The sequence below is a fragment of the Amblyomma americanum genome, chromosome 2 (genome assembly GCF_052857255.1).
Source record: "Amblyomma americanum isolate KBUSLIRL-KWMA chromosome 2, ASM5285725v1, whole genome shotgun sequence".
NCBI lineage: Eukaryota > Metazoa > Arthropoda > Arachnida > Ixodida > Ixodidae > Amblyomma > Amblyomma americanum.
In genome coordinates this window covers 189,615,683-189,635,248 of record NC_135498.1, presented here as the reverse complement: position 1 = coordinate 189,635,248, position 19,566 = coordinate 189,615,683, and the positions used below count along the sequence as shown (strand labels likewise).

The 19,566-nt window shown below is 47.8% G+C and overlaps 1 protein-coding gene across 1 annotated transcript; it reads right to left on the bottom strand.

The window, feature by feature from the left end:
- Positions 1-9,008: 9,008 nt before the first annotated feature.
- LOC144122099 (uncharacterized) lies at positions 9,009-14,191 on the bottom strand. The gene is made up of 8 exons (XM_077655625.1): positions 13,732-14,191; positions 11,741-11,940; positions 11,638-11,664; positions 10,626-10,688; positions 10,452-10,523; positions 10,181-10,255; positions 9,604-9,686; positions 9,009-9,094 (listed from the first exon to the last, which is right to left on the bottom strand). The coding sequence occupies exons 1-7, from the start codon at positions 13,971-13,973 to the stop codon at positions 9,670-9,672; spliced, it is 696 nt and encodes a 231-aa protein (XP_077511751.1). The 5' UTR covers positions 13,974-14,191; the 3' UTR covers positions 9,009-9,094; positions 9,604-9,669.
- Between the last annotated feature and the right edge of the window lie 5,375 nt (positions 14,192-19,566).

Here is a 19,566-nt window from a genome sequence, read left to right as displayed (position 1 = left end):
ACAGTGAGTAATGAAAGAACAATGCGAAAAGAAAAAGACGAAAAGAACCCCATGGGAATTATTTCAGCATATATTTACAAAACATTCAATATAAAGTTTATCTTTATAATACCTGCTTTTCAACAAGCCCGTAACCAAAAGGAATGCCAGTTGCTAAGGAGCTTGCATTGTTTAAAAGGCGGACATAACACAAATTTCGAATGACCCCCTTTCAGATTTTCGATTTTTTTCCAAATCACCTGACAAGATATTTTCTAGATTATCTAGCTTTCATGACAACCATGAATTATTAACTACACGCCACAAGGATATGTGGATTGACCTGCCGCTCCTATAAGAGACAGAACTCATTCTAAAAAAAAATTTTCTGAAATGTTTACAAACTTTATGTGTTCTCTCGGCTTGTACAAGACATCAGACTCTATTGACAGTGAACTTCTGCATGATAAAATGGCTTGTTATGGCATTCGTGCTACCACTCTCATTCTAACTTGTGGAAATATAGGTGTTCCGCCCCCCCCCCCCCTCCCTCCCGCACTCCCACTCCGCGGATGCAGCGTTCCCGCTCGCTAACCGCGGAGGGGTTCGTGCTCGAGGGAACCAAGGGGAGGGACGACAATAGCGTGAACACTCATATGCTATTTATTACACTTGCAATTAATACACAGAGTGGGCCAGCTAGCTACAAAACATCAACGAGGCATTGCTCGGAAGTAGACGGCAACGTAAGAAGGGCTTCCGACTTACCGGCTGCGCAGGGACGCGACTTCGGAGGTATCGGCTGCGAACATTTGTATGCGCCGACAATGGCGGCCGTGTTTCCCATTGCGCGCCGCATTCTCGGGGCAAAGCCATGCCCGAAAATTCGCTGGGGAAGGTTACCAGAGCGCGCGTTTGCTGCGCTCGCTTCGCTGCCTGGAACCAACAGGCTAGCGGCAAGCCACGACGATCTCCATGCGCCTGCCGCAGTAGGTGACGAGAGCGCGCGGCTGCAACCGCTCGTGACGCTGGTCGGATCCCGGAGAGGCTCTAACCGGTTCCGCGGAGTTCCGCGCAGCTTTCGAGCTGGCGCTCCCATCACTGCTTTCACTTTCCCCGTGAGGGAGACTTCCCTCCTCGCCCAGTCGGTGCTGTCCTGACGCGCTGTGGTGAAAATGGGCCACGTCGAAATGGACGGGGGAAACAAGTTCTCCACGAGTTGTCATACCTTAATCATAGAAGGTAATAAGTGCATGTTAAAGGCATAATCTACTCCCTTTTGTGTTCATTTAGCTGCCGCTCAAAGAAGTATCTTGGGTCCTCCTTTGTTTAACATTTTCGCCCACTATCTCATTAACTTTGACCGTGGCGAAATGAACATTTCTTTTGCTCCATATGAACGCAAAAACACACCGATACATTTGACGTCGCCATTTGGCACATCACTAAGCTCGTGCCGGATTTCTTGTGCGCCCGTTGTTACGGGGTCACGGCATCACGGCACATACTAGTAGTTCTCGCTCCCATCGGGCATCGCCAGCTAAAAAATGTAAATTACGAGCACGAGTCATTCCAATAAATCTTGCACCAATACTGTGCGAATAGGCGATACGCGCGACAGCAGCGAAGCTACGCAATTACGAACACGGACATGTTTTTACGCACCTCGCACGCGGAACGTGGATGCACCTCACAGAATACTACTAGACATCTCCCAATGATATTCAACGATTCCTCCAATCCTCGACGTTATGCTCTTCCCCGAACATCTAGATGGACAGCCGTCAACGCGTTTTGTTCGACAGAAATATTTGATAAACAGGCGGCCACAACACGGACTCCCAGACGGACATTAACAAAATGCCTCCAGAGCGGTGTAAGAACTAATGCAAGGGTGCGACGCTCATTTCCATACCCTAGATGATGGAATTTTTGGCGCACAAATTCTTGGTATCAGAGCATTTATTCCTATGCGTAAACGCTTCTGCAGTCGCCTGAAAACTCTCACTTTTCTGCTGTAAAAGAAACACTTCCCTTCCACGTGTTCGGCCAATTTTTTCACGTTGACTACGTTTTACCCCACCATGAACAAATCAAATTACGCATTAGGGTCATAAAAAAACAGCATATCCCCGTAACAGTCACAGCAAAACCACCATAGTCGAAACAACAGGCGTAGTTGCTGACACCGACCGTCAGTGCCGGCATGCTCTAATATGTTTGCGATGCAGCGTATAGTGCGACAGAAACATTTTTTTTACTCTGCCACTCTCAGATACGATAAAAACTGTCGTCCCCCTTTAAGCGAGTGCAAAAGCACCCCGTCATATCTGCCATCAGAACCTAGCTAACTGCACAGTTCGTGACATTCTCCGGCTCGGCAGACTTGCTCAGTTAAATGCTTGAAATGCAGCGCAGTTCACCAAAAGCAAAATGGCTGTGGTCTAACTCTTCCAGATCTAGTTAGAGCTAAAGCATTGGCAGTTAGCAGCTTCTGCCTATGTCTTCCTCTGTCGCTTTTCCCTGGCTCACAACCTCCGCTTGGCGAATCATTGCTCGCTTTCTTCGTCTGTTACATGGGCTGGTTCTTGGGAGCGACTTGCTACCTCGCTTTCTCCTCAGCGCCCCAGCCCGTCGAGCCACGTCTGCAGGCTGCTCCGACTCGGCCTGCGGTCGATAGCGCACGGTTATCTTACTACCGCACTGCCCGGCGCACTCTCCTCCATGGCGAAACTGAACGTGAGCAGCTGCTTCGTCCCCTTATTAGGCCAACGGCGAGTCACGCGGTTAGTGATACGACCACACCTGGCGATGCGTAGCGATGCGCGTCGCCCAGCCACACAGTGGCTACGCAGTGGCTACAGCCACCGCTGCAGCTGCGGCGCATCACATGGTATGACGTTCGCCCACACCTCCGGCTCTCCTCCGGTTGAACGTTATGCGGGGCCAGTCAATGACGTAGGCGAAAGTGGCTGCTTCGCTCGAAAAACATTTCTCACCTTGCCATTGTCAGAAACTTCAAGAGTCCTATATGAACCGCGCCTGAACAGCCGGCAGGCCGCACAGCGCCTCTTCACGAACTGCGCAATTCAAGGCACCGGCAGGAAAATACAGGGGAGTTGGGAAAAAAATTGCTGTGGCTGCACTCAGCTGAGCCAGGTTATACGGAGCGGAATTTATACTTCATCCCAGTAGTTCCTCGCAGCACTACCAAAGCTGCGATGAGTGCACGCGCAACGTTCTGACGCTGCGGAATGTAGTGCCACCTAAAATAAGCATACTTCATGGACAGAGTGCTTCAAAGTATGCACGCGCCAAACGCAATTTCATATCGAACCTCAACGTACGCTGCGCTAAGTATACGTTGTTTTGCGAGTTTATCGTGCGCAACTTTTGCGTGCCCTAAAACATCTTTTCTAAACTGGCGCCGCCCTTCGATGCAGCACCCCTCGCCGCGGACTGAATTTGTCATTGTTACTGCTGTTTTCAATGTGTCCACTGTCCATAAATGGGCACCGGGCTTTCGCTTCGGCTCATCTCGCCTATAACAAAAGAAATGAGCGATAATTTTGGTTTATTGTTTATTTAGAGTGATGATTCGGTAGCTTCTACTCCTAAAGAGGAGCGTCAATTTGTTAACAAAAATGTTTACCATTCTAACAACCAAATGGTGCCACTACGCCTAACTTATCGTTGCGTCTCCTTCTGCGTAACTGCAAATGTGACAAATGGCGTAACGCAACGCAAAATGCCTGCGTTTAGCATACGTGAGCGTGCATACGCTTACGGTACACAGACAGCGTTGATTTATGCTGATTTATAATCATATCTGTGTACGCCGCGAATAGACGACACGCAGACTACTGGGCGCGGATGAGCACATTTAATGCGCTCTCCCGATTGGCTGAGACGGTCTCTACCTTTAGTAGTGCCGCAAGTTAGCTACGCATGGAGTAGCCACTGCGGCTTCGTGCCACTGTCTGTCATAGGGATCGCTAGATGCAGCCCGGCGCCTCCAATGTTATGTCGAAGAGCTCGTCCCGGCGACCGCTTCTGGCTCCATATATCTGCGTCGTCTAGGCTGTTGTTGTTGCACGGGCCTTCGGACTGGCTCTATTTGAGCCAACACCGCTCTCTCTTGCGCATGGAGAAGTTAGAGGATAGGGGAGCGAGGAGAACGAGAGAAAAACAGAGAAAGAAGACGCACCTCGCAGCTGCGGCAAGGCCGACGACGACATGAACAGGTAAGTACACTCGGTTGCAAGAAGATCCCCGCCGCAAGCAGCGCGGACTCTCATAGAGTGGCCAACCCCATAGCAAGGGTGTGACATTCCCGTAGAGCCAATGGGGACGATTTTTAAATGCGACGGTGGCGGTGCCTGGGAGTTGGCGGTAAAGGCATAAATTGCTCAAAACTTTTTGAAACAAGCTCAGCCAAGCCAATCGAGAAAAATCCAATATGGCGGCGTTTGTTTACCCGGCTGGTTGCGGGCGGTTGCTCGCGCGTTCGTGGTGCTGGCGGCCGCTAGCTCGATGCAAGCTTCGTAAATACGGGTGACTTGCTGCTCCCGCGCTGCATTCCCGCTTGATTTCCTAAGTACTTACGACATCTGCTTACCCGCTTTTGCATTTCGATGTGTCTGTTGAGGCAGCACGGTGCATGGTGGCGAGCGGCGCGGCCAGCGCGGCTGATTAGCAGCTGCTTAGGGCGCTCGCTCGAGTACCAAAAACGTAAATAGTTTTCTCCAAAGAACAGTTTATTAAAGGAAACATCAGTAGTGACAATCGATGTACAAAAGTGATTTTAGGCATCTTGGGCATTGCAATATCAGTGACAATCGTTCTAAAAATCAAAATTAATAAATTCCATTATGAAAACCTAGAACACATGAGCGAGTGCACAGAGAATATATACAGGGTACAAAGAGGTAAGGTACTATCAAGGTAGGTCCGGTACATATAAGCATGTGCTACATTCATGTAGCATATGCTTTTGTGCAGGTTCAGATGAACAGCAGTGAAGTACAACATCCGAGATGTATTGAAATGTATCTGTCTGTGGCTATGCATACACACATACAGAGAAGGGCAGCGAAAAGTTTCAGCCTTTCACTCGTTGCATCAGACTAAGGACAACATAATATGCTGCAGTGCTATAACTTAGTAAACAGATGCCATGAAAAGAACTTAGGTAACCTTGGGCACGTTTAGCTCTTGGCAGATGAGTTACAGGCTTGCATGCTTTAGGACACAGCTCGTCTGCCATGCCCTATTTTGGTTTCTTTGTTTTGTAGATACCAAGGGGAGGAAGATGCAACCAGGGCAGGCCGAGAATTGTGTGGAGAAGCGACTTTATGAAAATTCTCTGAACAGTTGTGGCCGTGGCTGGTGACGAACAGTAATTGGAGGTCATTAATTCAGCTTGCGATGACACATTGGGGTGTAACAAAATATGCGTGCGTATAAATAACTCATCTGAGAAATGAAAACGCACAGGGTTCGTAACAGGCCAGTAATGTTTCTCTATGTGGCGTTATACTGCATCTACCACAATGTCCAGTTATTATATTACTGAATGGTAAATTGCAAGTGGTCCGTGTACTGTACAGTATCTGCAAACGCTTATGGACGCCACACAGTTCAGCGTAATGCGCCGGCCGCTGCTATTGCGCCCCTCATGACCCATGTGTTGCTCCAAAAGGTGAAACCCCAAACGCTACGACTTCCAGAAGGAAAAAAAAAGCAACTACAAATAGCACCGCAGCATATTTCGAGCACGCTTGTATTGGACACCAGCAAACATGTCAAACATTTTTCATCTTATGCGTACACCCCTCTTAAATGTTGCAGAGCCGAGCACCTGAGCCAGTCCGCGTTTGCTGCCTGTGGGTTCTGCTCTCTGTTTCATACATCAGGTGCAATGCTGTCAAAGCTAGCGCTCTTGTTTGCGCTGCCTGCATCCATGACCAAAAAGTAGTGCGTTCCTTGTGGTGAGCGAAACATGGTGAATGCTTTGCCTACAGGCTTACTACATGACGCATTTGTCATGAGCTTGATTAAATGCACTGTTATTGCTGACGACACGCTGTTGCTTTGTCAATCCTCAGACCACTCGGCCACAAAACAAGCACGGAATAACATACCTCCCTTCATTTTTCCTTGCTGATTACTTTCGTACATTTCACTGTGTTGTACCTTATGTATGAAATGAACTGTAGCTATCACCAATTTTCCCAGCAGCATAACAGAGGGCAAGCCATGACCAGAGGTTGCCAAGTTATATACCACAAGAACTCCTGGGTTCCGCAGAGCACTTTTTGGTTTTTGCGAGCACACAAATCGATGTATGCTTCAACATTATGGTGTGCTTCACTAATTTACATTTTGCACAAATGGCACTGTTACTGATCATAAGAACTATGGTTAGCATACAGCCAGTCATTAACTGAATTCTGGCATTCCTTGAAGGGCACTGAGCCTGTATACTTGTCACGCAGGAAGAAAGAGAAGCCAAAACAAAACGGTTTCCCTAGCACCTCTTGTAAGTTGTTAGCATTCAGCAATATTAATTTGAGAACCAATGGTCATAGCAATGCTCATACTAACAAGGCACACAAGGCTTCTAGAAGGCAAACTTGTACTTTGTAAAAGAAGTAACGCAGCAGGAGCAAAAGCAGTCAGTACAGTATATGTGCAATCGGAGCATAATTACGGATAAACAGGTACATAAATACTTATATACATAAAAAATAAATAGTACAACAAAAAGTTAAAGAGAGAGCACATGTGTAGTAAGTAGGCAGCATTAAAAATCCAAATACAATAATATCCTAACACAGTGCCTCATGAATTTAGCCGGCTAATTTGCGCCTCTTTCTGGCGGGAGCACTCTGTTTTGTTTTTGACGTCATGCTCCTGTTTAAAAAGGAAAGGTGCCAATGCAGCCTTGTGCGGCAGAATAATTTAAGGAATTTAATTTTGAAGCCTAATGAACAGAAAACAGCTTGCTGGTTAGGCATCCTCTCAACAAGATTCCTGGACACATTGGACAAATGAGCACAGCAAGAGATTTCTTTTCTGAAGGCCGAATCCAATTTCTTTATATAATTTAGACATGCCTCAGAAGTTGCGGCAATTGACTGGAAAAGGTGCTCGGGAACACCATTCTCCTTGAGTAGTGCAAAGAATTGGTGTCGTCCATAAAGAGAGCCACCGTCTGCTGCAAGGAGTGTTCCCTCACATGTGCATTCTGTGGTTCTCTGGTCAAGAAAGCTCTTCACAAGAGTGCCAGCGACATGGTACACAACATTTTCGTATACTATGTCAGGGGCATCTTGTGAAGACGCCTGCAAGTCAGATGAACCTGAGCCTTGCTGCCTGCTGTGGCTTGTGCTTGGAGTGCTGCTTGGTGACAATACTGCAGAAACACTCTCCAAGTTGGTGAGGAACGCATGTGTTGTCACTTCGCAGTTTCCTTGCGAAAGTTTGGAAAGTTGGCCAATCCAAATATGTTTTACAGCAGCCACGAATTGGTACACATTAGGTGTCTCATTGCAGCCATGTTTTTGACGAACTATTGCAAAAAAATTTTCCAACGGATCCTGCTGCAACCGACGAGTGAAAAGATGAGTGTAATCGAAATCTGCCTTTAGATCTGTCCACAGCAGAAGTAAGGCTTTGATTGTAATCTGCCAACCTTTGATGGTGTGTGGTTGCTTGTCCAGAGGACCACCAAAATGCCATTGGGCGATCCAATCTATGCACGACTCAAGGAAGACATGATGTTCCGAGCCTTCTGTCATTGCGTACCGCAACTTGTCGTCCTGCTTTTTCAGGGCCGAACTGTTCAGGCAGTCAAAAAGCTTATCCATCCTTTCCGTGAACTCTGCTGTAAATTTTGCATCAACAGGAAGCTCTTGAATGGCAATGAGAGTGAGGAGTGCCACAGATACGGATTCGCTGAACACTTGCGTGGCGTACTTCACTCTCATGTCAGCAAAGGGCATCCTGTAGATGTGTTGCTCTTTTAGTTTTTTTGCCAATCTGCTTTTGAGATGCTCAACTGGTGTTTTGGAGGCCCGATCAATGTGACGAGTTTTTTTGTAAAGGGTTTCGATGTGTGTCCAGTCAACAACCTCAGAGCCAATGGTGAGCTTATGTCGTCGCAAATTATTTCTTGTGCATTTGATTAGGTGTGGGGTGTCAAACATGAAGTATATTTTGCGGTTGTTGACAACAAAATATGGTTCATGGATAGAATGGATGAGCATTCTTGACAGACTCACATTGTTCGACCCTTGATCACAAATGACCGCTTTCACCAGAAGACCTTTGGTTTGAAGCTGCTGAATTAAATCTAATAGCAGCTTGCGCATTGCAAGAACTGAAGTTGCATTGTGGGACGCTGCAAAGGCTACTGGCTGCATCCAACTTCTTGATATGCCAGACACCGCCATAACAAGGGCTATATTTGCCACACGAGAAGTCCTAGTATTCCCATCATCTGTGAAGCCAATTACAATATCTTTTGATTGATCATACATCAAATTTTTTTTCAAGGATATTTCATCGAATAAAAGACAGCATGCTTTGTCTTGTAGTGGCCAATCTTTTGTAATTGATTCTATTGCATCCATGGCACCTGGAATGATACCAGGTGTCATTGGGATGTCTGCCAGCCAGCGCCTTAGCGTCCTCACATGTGGCAAATGGAGCATTTCTCTGAGGAAGCGATAAGCTTTTGGAGAGTGAAAGAACAAATTGAGAGCGAATTGTTTCATTTGTTTTGACCAGTGCTTTTTGGATTTCGGAAATGAGCAGAGCCTGATTTGAGCTTTAACCAATTCAAAAAGGTCTTGTGGCAAATGCGGTTCAAGCTTGTTGAGAGCCTCCTGCTGCGTTACTCGCCTTGTGTCGTGCCTTTTCCTAATCCGACTCAGTGCCTTTCGGTACCTGTCGCTTCGAGAATGCAACTTCTCGAAGCGCTTTTTGGTGCGAGGGGTGTACACAACTGCGCCCTTCCTCCGCCGACTCTTGGGCGTTCCTGATGCTGGTGTCATCACTGGCTGTCTGACACTCTCTTTGGCACCGCTGAGGCCACTAGGACCAGCTTCAGCTGCAAAAAATATATAAAAAAAGCATATTTATGTTTGCCTCAGAGCAAGACCTACATCTACATCCTTCACAAAATCAAGATTAGGGTGCAGTCACAGGGCTACAGGTTGCCAAACTTACAGGGCAATGTTTTTGTGTGAAATGATGAATACAGTCGTGCCCCGTTAATATGATCCTCGCTGATAGGGACAGTTTTTTCTGGCGACCAACTTTACGCCTCGCTTAAATGGAAACTAGTTGCTCGTAATACAGACAGGGTAATAGTTAATGGATCTCATTGTTATCCATGTGTTTTGCCTGCTTAATATTCAGAGCAATTTTTCATGACAAGCTTGAGTTAAGCAAATGGAAAAAACCAGAAATATTTATGTGCAGTAAAGCGATACCTACACGCTGTTACGGGCCTGCCGATACCCATCATGAATATATCAAGGTTACCGATGCATACTTTTTCATTGAAGTGGAAGGTTGTAGTTTGCAATAAATTCTAATGTTTTCTTGAGTACTTACCATAATCAGGTGAGTCCCATGATGCTGATGCAATCACTCTGATGGGTGTGCTTTGGGCAGCACCTGTCAAATAAATAAACACACTGTGGGAGGCTTCAACCAAGTATTTTAATTCTCAGGTGCACATTTTTAGCCTGGCTACGCAGCGTGTATGTGAATGGTAAGCAACAGGCTAGTGAAGCAATTTCCACAACAAGTACCTGAGAAGGCTATCCAATGTTTTCATTGAGCTGAATGAAAAATTACCTGTAAATATAATTCTGTACAGATAACACAGGGGTCCACCACGTAAACAATGCATTCATACATATGCACACAGAAAAATATATGAAATACTAGTTGGTGAGCATAAAGTTAACACTTGTTTCTCCTCTTCTGAAACAAATGTCTGGCATCCGAAGTAGTGGTACAGTAAGATGTGCCGACGTGCACCTAATTATTGCACACCACGACATAATTGCACACTGCTGCTATTGCAGAGGGTTAATTTATTACGTGCAAATCTGCAGCAATAGTGCTGCAGTCCATTGTTGAATTTTCATAGATTATCACTGCACTATTAGTGCATTGCACCTACCTTCTTCGTCAGCTGGGGGAGGGGGCGTAGTCTGCACATCAGTGAGCTGCGGGGCACGTGAAGAGTGTGGGTCGTCTGCAATTAAACGACCACTTAGACACTCCCAATCTAAAGAAATCAGCCAGCAAAGTAATTACATATGTTTATTTTTTTGTGCTATGACAGAGCCCTCAGCATAAGTAATACTGCATTACAGGGTTAGCCTGAACCAAATGAAAAGTTCTTCATTTCAAGCTGTAATGTAAAACAGATCCTGACTTAGTGCACCTACCTGTGTCATGGACAGCAGAATCTGCACCAGCAATTGTGCCTAGCCCAAGTGTTGATGGCAACGGCAAGTAGTCTGAAATATAGGTACCACTTAGTTACTCCCAAGGAAAACAAACCAACTGGTGTAGTGAGACATTAGGAATGTTTTCCTATGCAAGATTGCAGGAAGACTTACCGTGACCAAGCATGACTTCCACTGGTGCAGCAGTGGACTGTAGTGGTGAAGCGGATTCAATGCCTATGCGAACAAGGAAAAAAAGATAGCCAATCAAGCTCTGCATAGCAGCACCTTCTGCTCAGTGCACAGTATGGCCTTGATGTTCTATTTGGAACGGTTTCTCTTGCTGGGAGTTAGTGTGATCTTAAATTGGGCTTAAATCGTTTTTGTGAGTTTGTAGGCAGTTACGATTAAAAAGGAAAAATTTGTGCGATCAATATACCGCGACATACAAAATAGCGCAGCAGCACACAGGAAGAAGAATGAAAACACACAAACGAACACTTTACTGTGAACCACGAGGCCATAAATTCACTTGATGTGCATTGTAGGAAATACAAATCAAACTGCAAACCTATCTATGAAGCGTGCAATGTCACCACTATTAATGCTTGCAAACTTATTCCCGAAATCATTCAGGAAGAAATCAGATAGCCTAAGTGACATGTGCATCGCTAAATATCCTGGCGGGTTGCTCCTCAAAGAACCATTTTTACCTTAGAAACCGGTAAAATGTTTACCCTCCATGCTTGCACAATATGCGGCCACTTCATGTATAATTACCGCCTCGTGTGTCACAATAAGCTGCTGGCAGTTTGTGCGTGTGTGTGTTCTTTCTTGACCCTGTGTGCTATTTTGGAGTGAATTCGCGCAGTCTGCCCTCTATTCACCGCAGCGAACAGTAAGTAATAATGACAAGAATACTAAACATAGAGTTGTAAAAATTATTTTCCTCACTGCTGCTGGAGTGCACTATCCAGCATCTGATTGTTAATATGGTTAAGAGAAATTTAAGCTACAACATGGTACACAACTGCAGTCTGATGCAACTGAAACAATGGCCACATGACATTGAAGCAGGAAAGTTTTGTGCCCGGGAAGTGATGTTTGCAGTTAGCCTCTATGAATGCAATTGTTCCCTTTGGTCTTACATTTACAGGATGGGTTTTTCTGAAAATAGTGCCCTCACCTTGTGCCGCACCTTCTTCATAGAAATCTGCAACAAAAAAGCCACAGGATATACTGAGGGATCAAGCTTGGGAAGAATTTACTGGGAGAGGAATTTTGCTTACCCGGGTGCACCAAGGCTCTCAGACGAGGCTCATGCACCTTCACGGAAGGGACTGCTTCATGCGTGAGCCTTGTGCAGGCATCACTAGTGAAGCAATCCCTCGTGAAGTGCTTTGAGCAGAGCCTGTATGTTTTGTAGACCTTTTCCCTTGGTGTCTCCAGGAGTTCAAGCCTATTGGCATATTTCAGCCAAATGGAGAATCTGAAAAACAGCCAAATAACATGATTTCATACATTTTAAAGGTTTGCATACCTCACTTCAGGAATGCTTATTAGCATCTCCTTACACAGCAAAGGGGTACGAACATTATATAACATATATGCCTGAAAACAACTGTGGCAGGATGCAAGCAAAATAAGACAGCAGTTTGTAACAATGTGCCACAGCCTGCTAGTCTATTGCTATGCTGGCCAATCGAAACGATGAATGAAATCACCTTTTTAATGTCTGGCTATGATCGACAAGCCAGAACCTTTAAAATTCTTGAGCTTATGTTTTCTTTTGTGATCTGCTTTTGGTTTAGGTAACAACAACTAGTTCTTTGTTCCAACTGCTTTTTGGGTGCGGCATAATTTTGTGCAGCAGATAGAAATGGGGACAGAGCTTCACTGCAGACTTAAGCTCTATCTGATCATAGCAATTATTCCACTCACACTTTTCTCTAGGTAACTGCATACTAACCACCACCCATGATTCGTTCTTTTCTAATTCCTCCATTAAACACAAGTGCCAATGTAGCTATGCTATGGCAGACAGCTGCTTGCCCACAAATTTGAAGTCTGGATTAAGAACAGCAGGTAAATGAACCAGTAGGCACAGTTTTTCATCTTTTGCTTTCACTGTGATCAAATGGGAATTGTGAAAGGGATGTGAGCAGAACATCAACAGGAAACACTGCTCTTTCAAGAAACTGAAGGTGCAGGCAAATAGCATGGGTCCAGAAGAAGGGGAAAAAAGTGCTTAAGCAAGGGAAATGTCCCAAAAAAGACACAGACAAGAAGAAAGCGACCTTCGCCTTCCCCTCACCCACCCGCCGGAAACGAGCGTTTCCGGCGTACTAGGCGAAACTATTTGCGAGCTTCCCAAAAGCTGTCAAGGACAAGGCGCGAGATAAGAGACATATGTGAGGAGATGGGAATAATGCGGAGAGTTCAGAGCCCTCCAAGGTCAGTCGTGCGCCCCGCGAGCGAGCAGCGTAGAGGACAGCCGGGGTGGAGTGTGGAGCGAAATTTACAATGCTGGAGCGGCAGCACTACGGTAGGCAATAGTTTCGAGAAACGCTTCCACGGAGTACATGGGTGGTTGAGCGCGGATATCGCGAGGAAAAGCTCCGGTAAAAGTAAGAAAAACAAGACCGGCGGACTTTCTATATGCGGCTCACGGCGTGCAATGGACTTTCAGCGCGGTGTCCAACACTAGTGGTGTTAGTCTGAACAGCTCGATAATTTATGTGACGTGCATCACTGCTGCAGAAACCATGCACGAACACGCAAGAAATAATATTCAAGCGCGCTGAACTCCGTAAAGAAACAGCCAAACTGAGCATTACAATTACTCCGCTGACGACGCTATAGGCACAGAAGTTAGAATATTCATATTTAAAATACACTCTGAGGGCACCGGAATCTGCGGGGAATAAGCTTTTAAAGGCAGCGAGAAAAGTCAGTGAGTCAGACACACACACACACACACACACACACATGCGAACAAGCAAGCAAGGTAACTAACGGTCCCACGCTTATGAGAGGCAACGGCTGTTGGGCCATCTCAAACTGCAGCACCTTCCCTTAATTTTGCTTTAATGTCCTTAAACGTACTTATCAAACTCATCTCGCAAAACCAAAGCCACTGCAGTAAACAGCGCCAGGTAAAACTAGTTCTATTCCGTCGGCAATTTCAAATGGTAACGACCAAGGGCGGTCAAAACAAAGGCACAACGGTCGCCAACGGCTATGCAAAGAGGGATACGATAGTCAGTGAATTCATAAATACCTGTGGTCAGAAGGAAATCTGAAGAGATGTTCTCCACTCTTGCCGGATGTGCTGCACCACTTCGCGCAACAATACATATGCGACATGACGCTGAGGACGGTAATCACGCTGGTCCAGTGCGCACGTCGCGTCGGCAGTCGCTCGCGTAGTTTCGGTATGCTTGCGCCGGTCGCTGTCGTCTGCTGCCACTGCGCTGCAGCGTTGCCCGCGGCGGCGCTGGCGGCGCAGACGCGTTGTGTCATTTTCGCAATTTATTTCTTTGATATACTATTTTTAATGCTTACGACTGGTTATATTTTCATTCATAAGCATGTTTGTGTTGTCTACTATGGTCGAGAAATTTTACTTTTTATTAGGCTTGACTCCAGCCGCGTTTGCCGCCAGATACCAGGATCGCTGCAATCGTTCCGACCGTGGCGACACTTACGGCGCGGACGCGCAACTTGCAACATGCCACAGCACTGCCCATAGGGCCAGGAGCAGCAGCCCTCCCCCGCTGTCCCTCTCGCGTTGTCTAGGCGGCGAGCGCTCCCTTTCATCTAGCAAGAGCGAGTCACTGGGTGAACCACGTGACACAACTGGCGGGAGCGAACGGTTGGAGGAGCGACGGCCGGCGTAGCGGCGGGATTGACTGCGAAGCGCACAGCTCCCGTTCGAGGTCATTTCCGGAACACATTTAGCCTTCAGTACTGCATGCGAAAAGTAGAGCTTCACTCCAAAAGACATTTCTCACCTTGCCGCCGTCAGAAACCGCAGGTATAGGGACCCCAACCTAAATTTTGCCGCGCGACGACAGCGCCGTGCTCCTCCCGTAGCGGCGGAATTCTGAAGCGTCGATAGGGCACGACGGCGCCGGGGCGCTCTGACTGGCCGTGTTCGCGTGCTGCGCGCGCTTTCTCCCTCCGCGTGCTCCTCGTGCCCGTCTCCTCGCGGGCGCGGCGGATGCGAGCACAGCCTGACGACTGCACAGTGCGCCGTTTATGTCCATCGCTGGGCAGTTTTTACGCGGTGATCGAAGTGTCACGCGGCACCGTGGTTGCATAAAGGTGGGGAAGCGTCTTGCTTGACTTGTGGGCTTCTATGGAATGACGCATTTGCTTACTGACGTGTGTGCTGTCAACAGAAATTACCCAGGTGGCAAGAAACGCTCAATGCGAAGTACCGGTGCATTATCGCGCGCTGCAGTATTGATTAAAAATAGTACTACTTATCCATCACCGGCGGCAACAGTAGAGAGCGCTGGCGGGCACTTAATATATGTGCACTTACTCGGCCGACACCATGTAAAGTGGCAGCGCATACAACTGCGAAGGCGAAGATGGCAGACACGATTCAACATGTGAACTAACCTTGTGTCTCTGTCGTACACACGAGCAGCAGTGTGGCTCTGCAAATTACACTGTAGCTAGACCATTGTTGTCCGTAACGTGTTACAAGTAACGACGTTACCGGTACCGCATTACTTTTTTCGGTAAATTAGTTACGTAGTCGTTACCAATTCGGAACTGTAACGGGTAACGTACTTACGTTAATATTTTTCGGTAACGGGAGGTGCCACGTTATTAGTTACTTTTTGTTCCAGTTGTAACCCACTCCGCCCGATTTTTTAGAAAAAAAGCGCAGAGCACCTAAAGTGATGTAAATGAACAAAATGCACAGGTGCACCCGACAACCCGTGTTGGGGTTCGCATGCATGCCAGAAAACAACTGCCCTTGACAATGCACCCTACTAAAAAAAGACGGAATAGCCATAAAGCACAAAACACCTGCACGAACACGCGTTCACACACTTGCCTTGACCTACCTCCCCTTCCCAAACCACTCACACACAAAACTTTCTACAGAGTGGAAGCATGCCGGTCATTTTGGAACATCACATTTTCCACAATTACTCTAAATTTGTTGAGAGTTCAGCGATATTTTCTTTGTGAAGTTAGAATTGATGATGGAGTGTCATTTTGTGTTTAATGCCACAATCATAAGATGGCTTCATCATGTAATACACAGTTAGAATCGAACACATGTAACTCTACAGGCATCTTTAGGCTACTATAACATTGCTAAGCTCCTGCACATTTGTGCAAAGTATTCTCGTTAAATCAGTGTGATGACCCCCATAATGCGCAGGTCCACACGGGACGGAGAGGCAAAGAGACACCGTATGGCTCAGTTTAAACAAACAGGTATATTCAATAATTACACATGATTAAGGTTATACATCAGAGGCTGGGGCGTCCGAGCTTACGTGCCGACGACTTCATGGGGGCGATGGAGTGGCTCCGGAGTTGGGCTCGAGCGGTTGCTGGCAGAAGCTGCACGCCGTCGGGCTTCGGCGCTGAAGGCCCTCTTCGCTAACGATGTCGTCCTGAGCGTGCATGCAGTAGAATTTCAATAGTCGTCCGTTTCTTCGAGGATGGTTCACAAACCCTTCCTCTAGTGTCGTTCGGCTTGGAAGATGAACAGGAGGCGAGCTTGTAGATGATGACAGCAGAGCATAATTTTACAACATACATATACAGAGAGTTAAACTGGAAAAAGCAGAACTGAATTTACAAAAGAACAAACTTTGCACTACTTTACTCATCGACCGGGCAGGTTAGTGCCTAAGTAGCATCACATTACATACTAAGCATGGAGCCCCAGCTCAGACTGGACTGCATCCGTTTACATGCGCTTTTAAGCACTTGATTAACAAAGGACTAAGGGCGGTCATTTTCAGTGGCCCGCCCAAAGCATCAATTCTCCAATGAAAAATAGCATGCGAGATGGGGACAACCCCTTGGGTTGGGCTTAGCCTCGAACCCAGATTCTTGTTAACAATACAAACTAAATAAACAACAAAAACGTCACCACTCTCTCTCAAGTGAGAGTATCCACAGGCTCTCCCTTCGGAGCTAATCCTTGCCTCAGGCATGCATACCGCCACCCACCATCGGTCCGCGTCGTTCGTCAGCAACAGAGGAGGGGGCGAAAGCGCCCTCGATGCTGCCGCGCTACCGACGGCGGGACACAGCTAATAATCATGAAGGGATTCGTCTGTCGCTCCGGGAAACCAGATTAAGGGTCGCCCCTGTTTTCCCACATTCTTGGCGAGTCTTGCCTGTCCGCCATGAAAGGTGTCCGTCACGGCCATCCTGGAAATGCGCTTTTGTTCACTTGCGCCTGTCTTTCCACATTCTTGGCGAGTACTGCCTGTCTGTCTGACAGGTGTCCGTCACGGCCCTTCTGGGAATGCGCTTTTGTTCACGAGGCACCGCGGGAAGCTGTGGGTGCCTTCCCGGCGATAGCCCACGTCGTAAGGGGGTGGGGGGGGGGGGGGGGTCCGTGCGTCAAGCGACAATTTTCGTTCCCGGTATGTACTCGGGGCTCTCGCTTATACTGGGGAGCGGTTTCCGCGTGTGCCGGCGTCCTGCTTTCTGCAAAGGTATGCAGCTGGAAAAGAGGGGCGGCCTTAAGCCCCAACTCGATGCACACACAAGGAATGTACCTCGTAGCACACAAGGAATGTCACACTCGCTCACCCTCCAGAAGAATGTTCTCCGAAAATTTGAGTCCCTGCAGCTCCCCTTGTCTTTCTGAATCGCCTCGCACAGTGCGTCCGACAAAACACTTTTCGCTGCACTCAACACCACTGCACAACACCATATGCCTCCGCTGTCATAACTGGCGTCTCCAGGGGCAGCACTGATCTTCTTTTACAGATAAACATGAAACTCAGCACCCAAGCCTCTCTTTTCTAGTCCAAACTGGACGAAATAAATTTACCACAGTTACAAAGGAGCTCCCACTTCTAGCACGATCACGGCACAGACAAAAATATAGATAACGAAAGGAAGTAGGGCAGGTTCTGCATGCGCTCCGCATGCTCTCCTGTGAAGGTGTTACTTAATGACAGAAAGGTTTAACTACCAACTCCGATAACTTAACACATAAGCACATAGCAATGTTATGAGCTGCGGCATTACACAATTCTAACCAGTTCACAACTCCGCTCTGTTTACGCCATTAGTCCAACTTAGCTTTCCGATTTCGCAGCGGATATCGGCCTTCATGAGTCATACTAAGTAAGTCTGTGACCCTTTGTCTGCTTTGGGACTCGCGAGGGCTCGTGGCAGGAGCCTCTCCTGGCGTTATCTGCGCGGCAACCTCGCGCGCTTCTTCTTCTAGCAATGCATGAAGTAAATCCGGTGGCATTCCGGCCGTCACCTCGGGCGCCTGCCGAACAAATGCAGGAGAGGGCGTTTCTTGCGAACTATCTGCGCGCTCCGCTTCACTTCTGTCCCCATCAAAATCCGCGCTTTCCCTTTCCTCATTTCGTGAATACTGAACCGGTGCCGACTTGAGGCGATTTGCGTGTATCCTTATCAAACGCCGGTTCACGTCTCGGACTCTGAAGTTTACCGGAGAAAGCTTCTCGACAACCTCGCACGGTCCTCTCCACTTCGTCTGGAACTTACGAGCTAGCCCAATCTGCCTTTGGCAGTTTTCAATGTACACGCTGTCCCCCACATTAAACGGCGCGTCTCTAGCACTGCGATCGTGCACCTCCTTCCTGCGCTTCGCCGCTTTCTTTAAGGACTCCTTTGCGATGTCCCTCGCCACTTGCAAGCGCGATTCTAGCTCAACCTTATAGTCGTCCAGTGAAGCGTATGGGACACGACGGGGGCCCTCTGGCACTTCACTAGGCTGGTCCGGGTCTCGGCCATAGAGAAGAAAGAATGGCGATTCGCCCGTGCTCTCGTGTGCTCCGGAATTGTAGGCAAACATTGCATACGGGAGCCACAAGTCCCAGTCCCGCTGGTCGCGCGAAACAAAATGCGACAGGAACCCGGCCACGGTTTGGTTCAGTCGCTCCACCGCGCCGTTGCAAGCCGGATGGTACGGTGTTGTCTGCTTCTTAGTGATCTTAAGCAGCTCGCAAACTCTCCTCATTAGCTGCGACACGAAGTTCGTTCCCCGATCTGTCAAGAGTTGCCTCGGGGGTCCATGTCGGAGCACGATCTGTTCGACAAATGCTCTTGCAACCGTGTCTGCCTTCTGATCTGGGAGTGCTACCGCTTCCGCGTATTTTGAAAGGTGATCGACAAATACTAAAATGTACTTGTTTCCGGAAGTGGTCGTGGGCAAGGGGCCCATTATGTCCATACCTGTCCGCTCGAAGGGAGCCGAAACCTCAGGGAACGGCTGAAATGGAGCTGGTCTTCGTCCCTTGGGTGTTTTTCTTTCGAGAAGGGAATGACACTTCGCACAGTAGTCTCTAACATCCTGTCGCATGCCACTCCAAAAGTACAAACGCTCCACACGCCTGCGTGTCTTCGCTACGCCAAAATGACCGGCGCATGGCGCATCGTGAAACGCGCGAAGAACCCTTTCTGTCCACGACCGAGGTATGACGACTCTCTCCCAAGCGGTTTTCTCTGGTCTCCCTTTCCTGGTTGGCCTCGTGCGCCGACACAGGGTGCCGTCTTTGCCAATGAAATAACCTAGCTGTTCGGGGTGAGACGGTGCGCCCTCTAAGCTTTCGATTATTCGCTTCAGGTCAGGATCTTTGCACTGCTCTGTGCGTAATTCGGCGGGGTCGACTACGGGGACAAACTCATCTATAGCTGCCACGGCAGCTGTGCGGCTGAGTGCATCAGCATTCAGATGTGTCTTTCCTGACTTGTGCTCAACTTCAAAGCAGTATTCCTGCAGGTGTAGATTCCATCTAGCGAGTCGCGAGCTAGGGTCCCTGACACTCATCACCCATTTCAGAGGATGGCAGTCTGTGACTAGCTTGAATTTGCGGCCGTAAAGGTAGCATCTGAAGTGCTTTACTGCCCAGACAACGGCGAG

What these genes read in the sequence shown, in the direction of transcription:
- LOC144122099 (XM_077655625.1), bottom strand. Translation starts at nt 13,973, where the DNA reads ATGACACAACGCGTCTGCGCCGCCAGCGCCGCCGCGGGCAACGCTGCA. An exon ending in GGAAGTCATGCTTGGTCACG is followed by an intron (nt 10,524 to 10,625) that starts GTAAGTCTTCCT and finishes CCTATATTTCAG; the next exon opens with ACTACTTGCCGTTGCCATCA. An exon ending in TTCTGCTGTCCATGACACAG is followed by an intron (nt 10,256 to 10,451) that starts GTAGGTGCACTA and finishes GTTTAATTGCAG; the next exon opens with ACGACCCACACTCTTCACGT.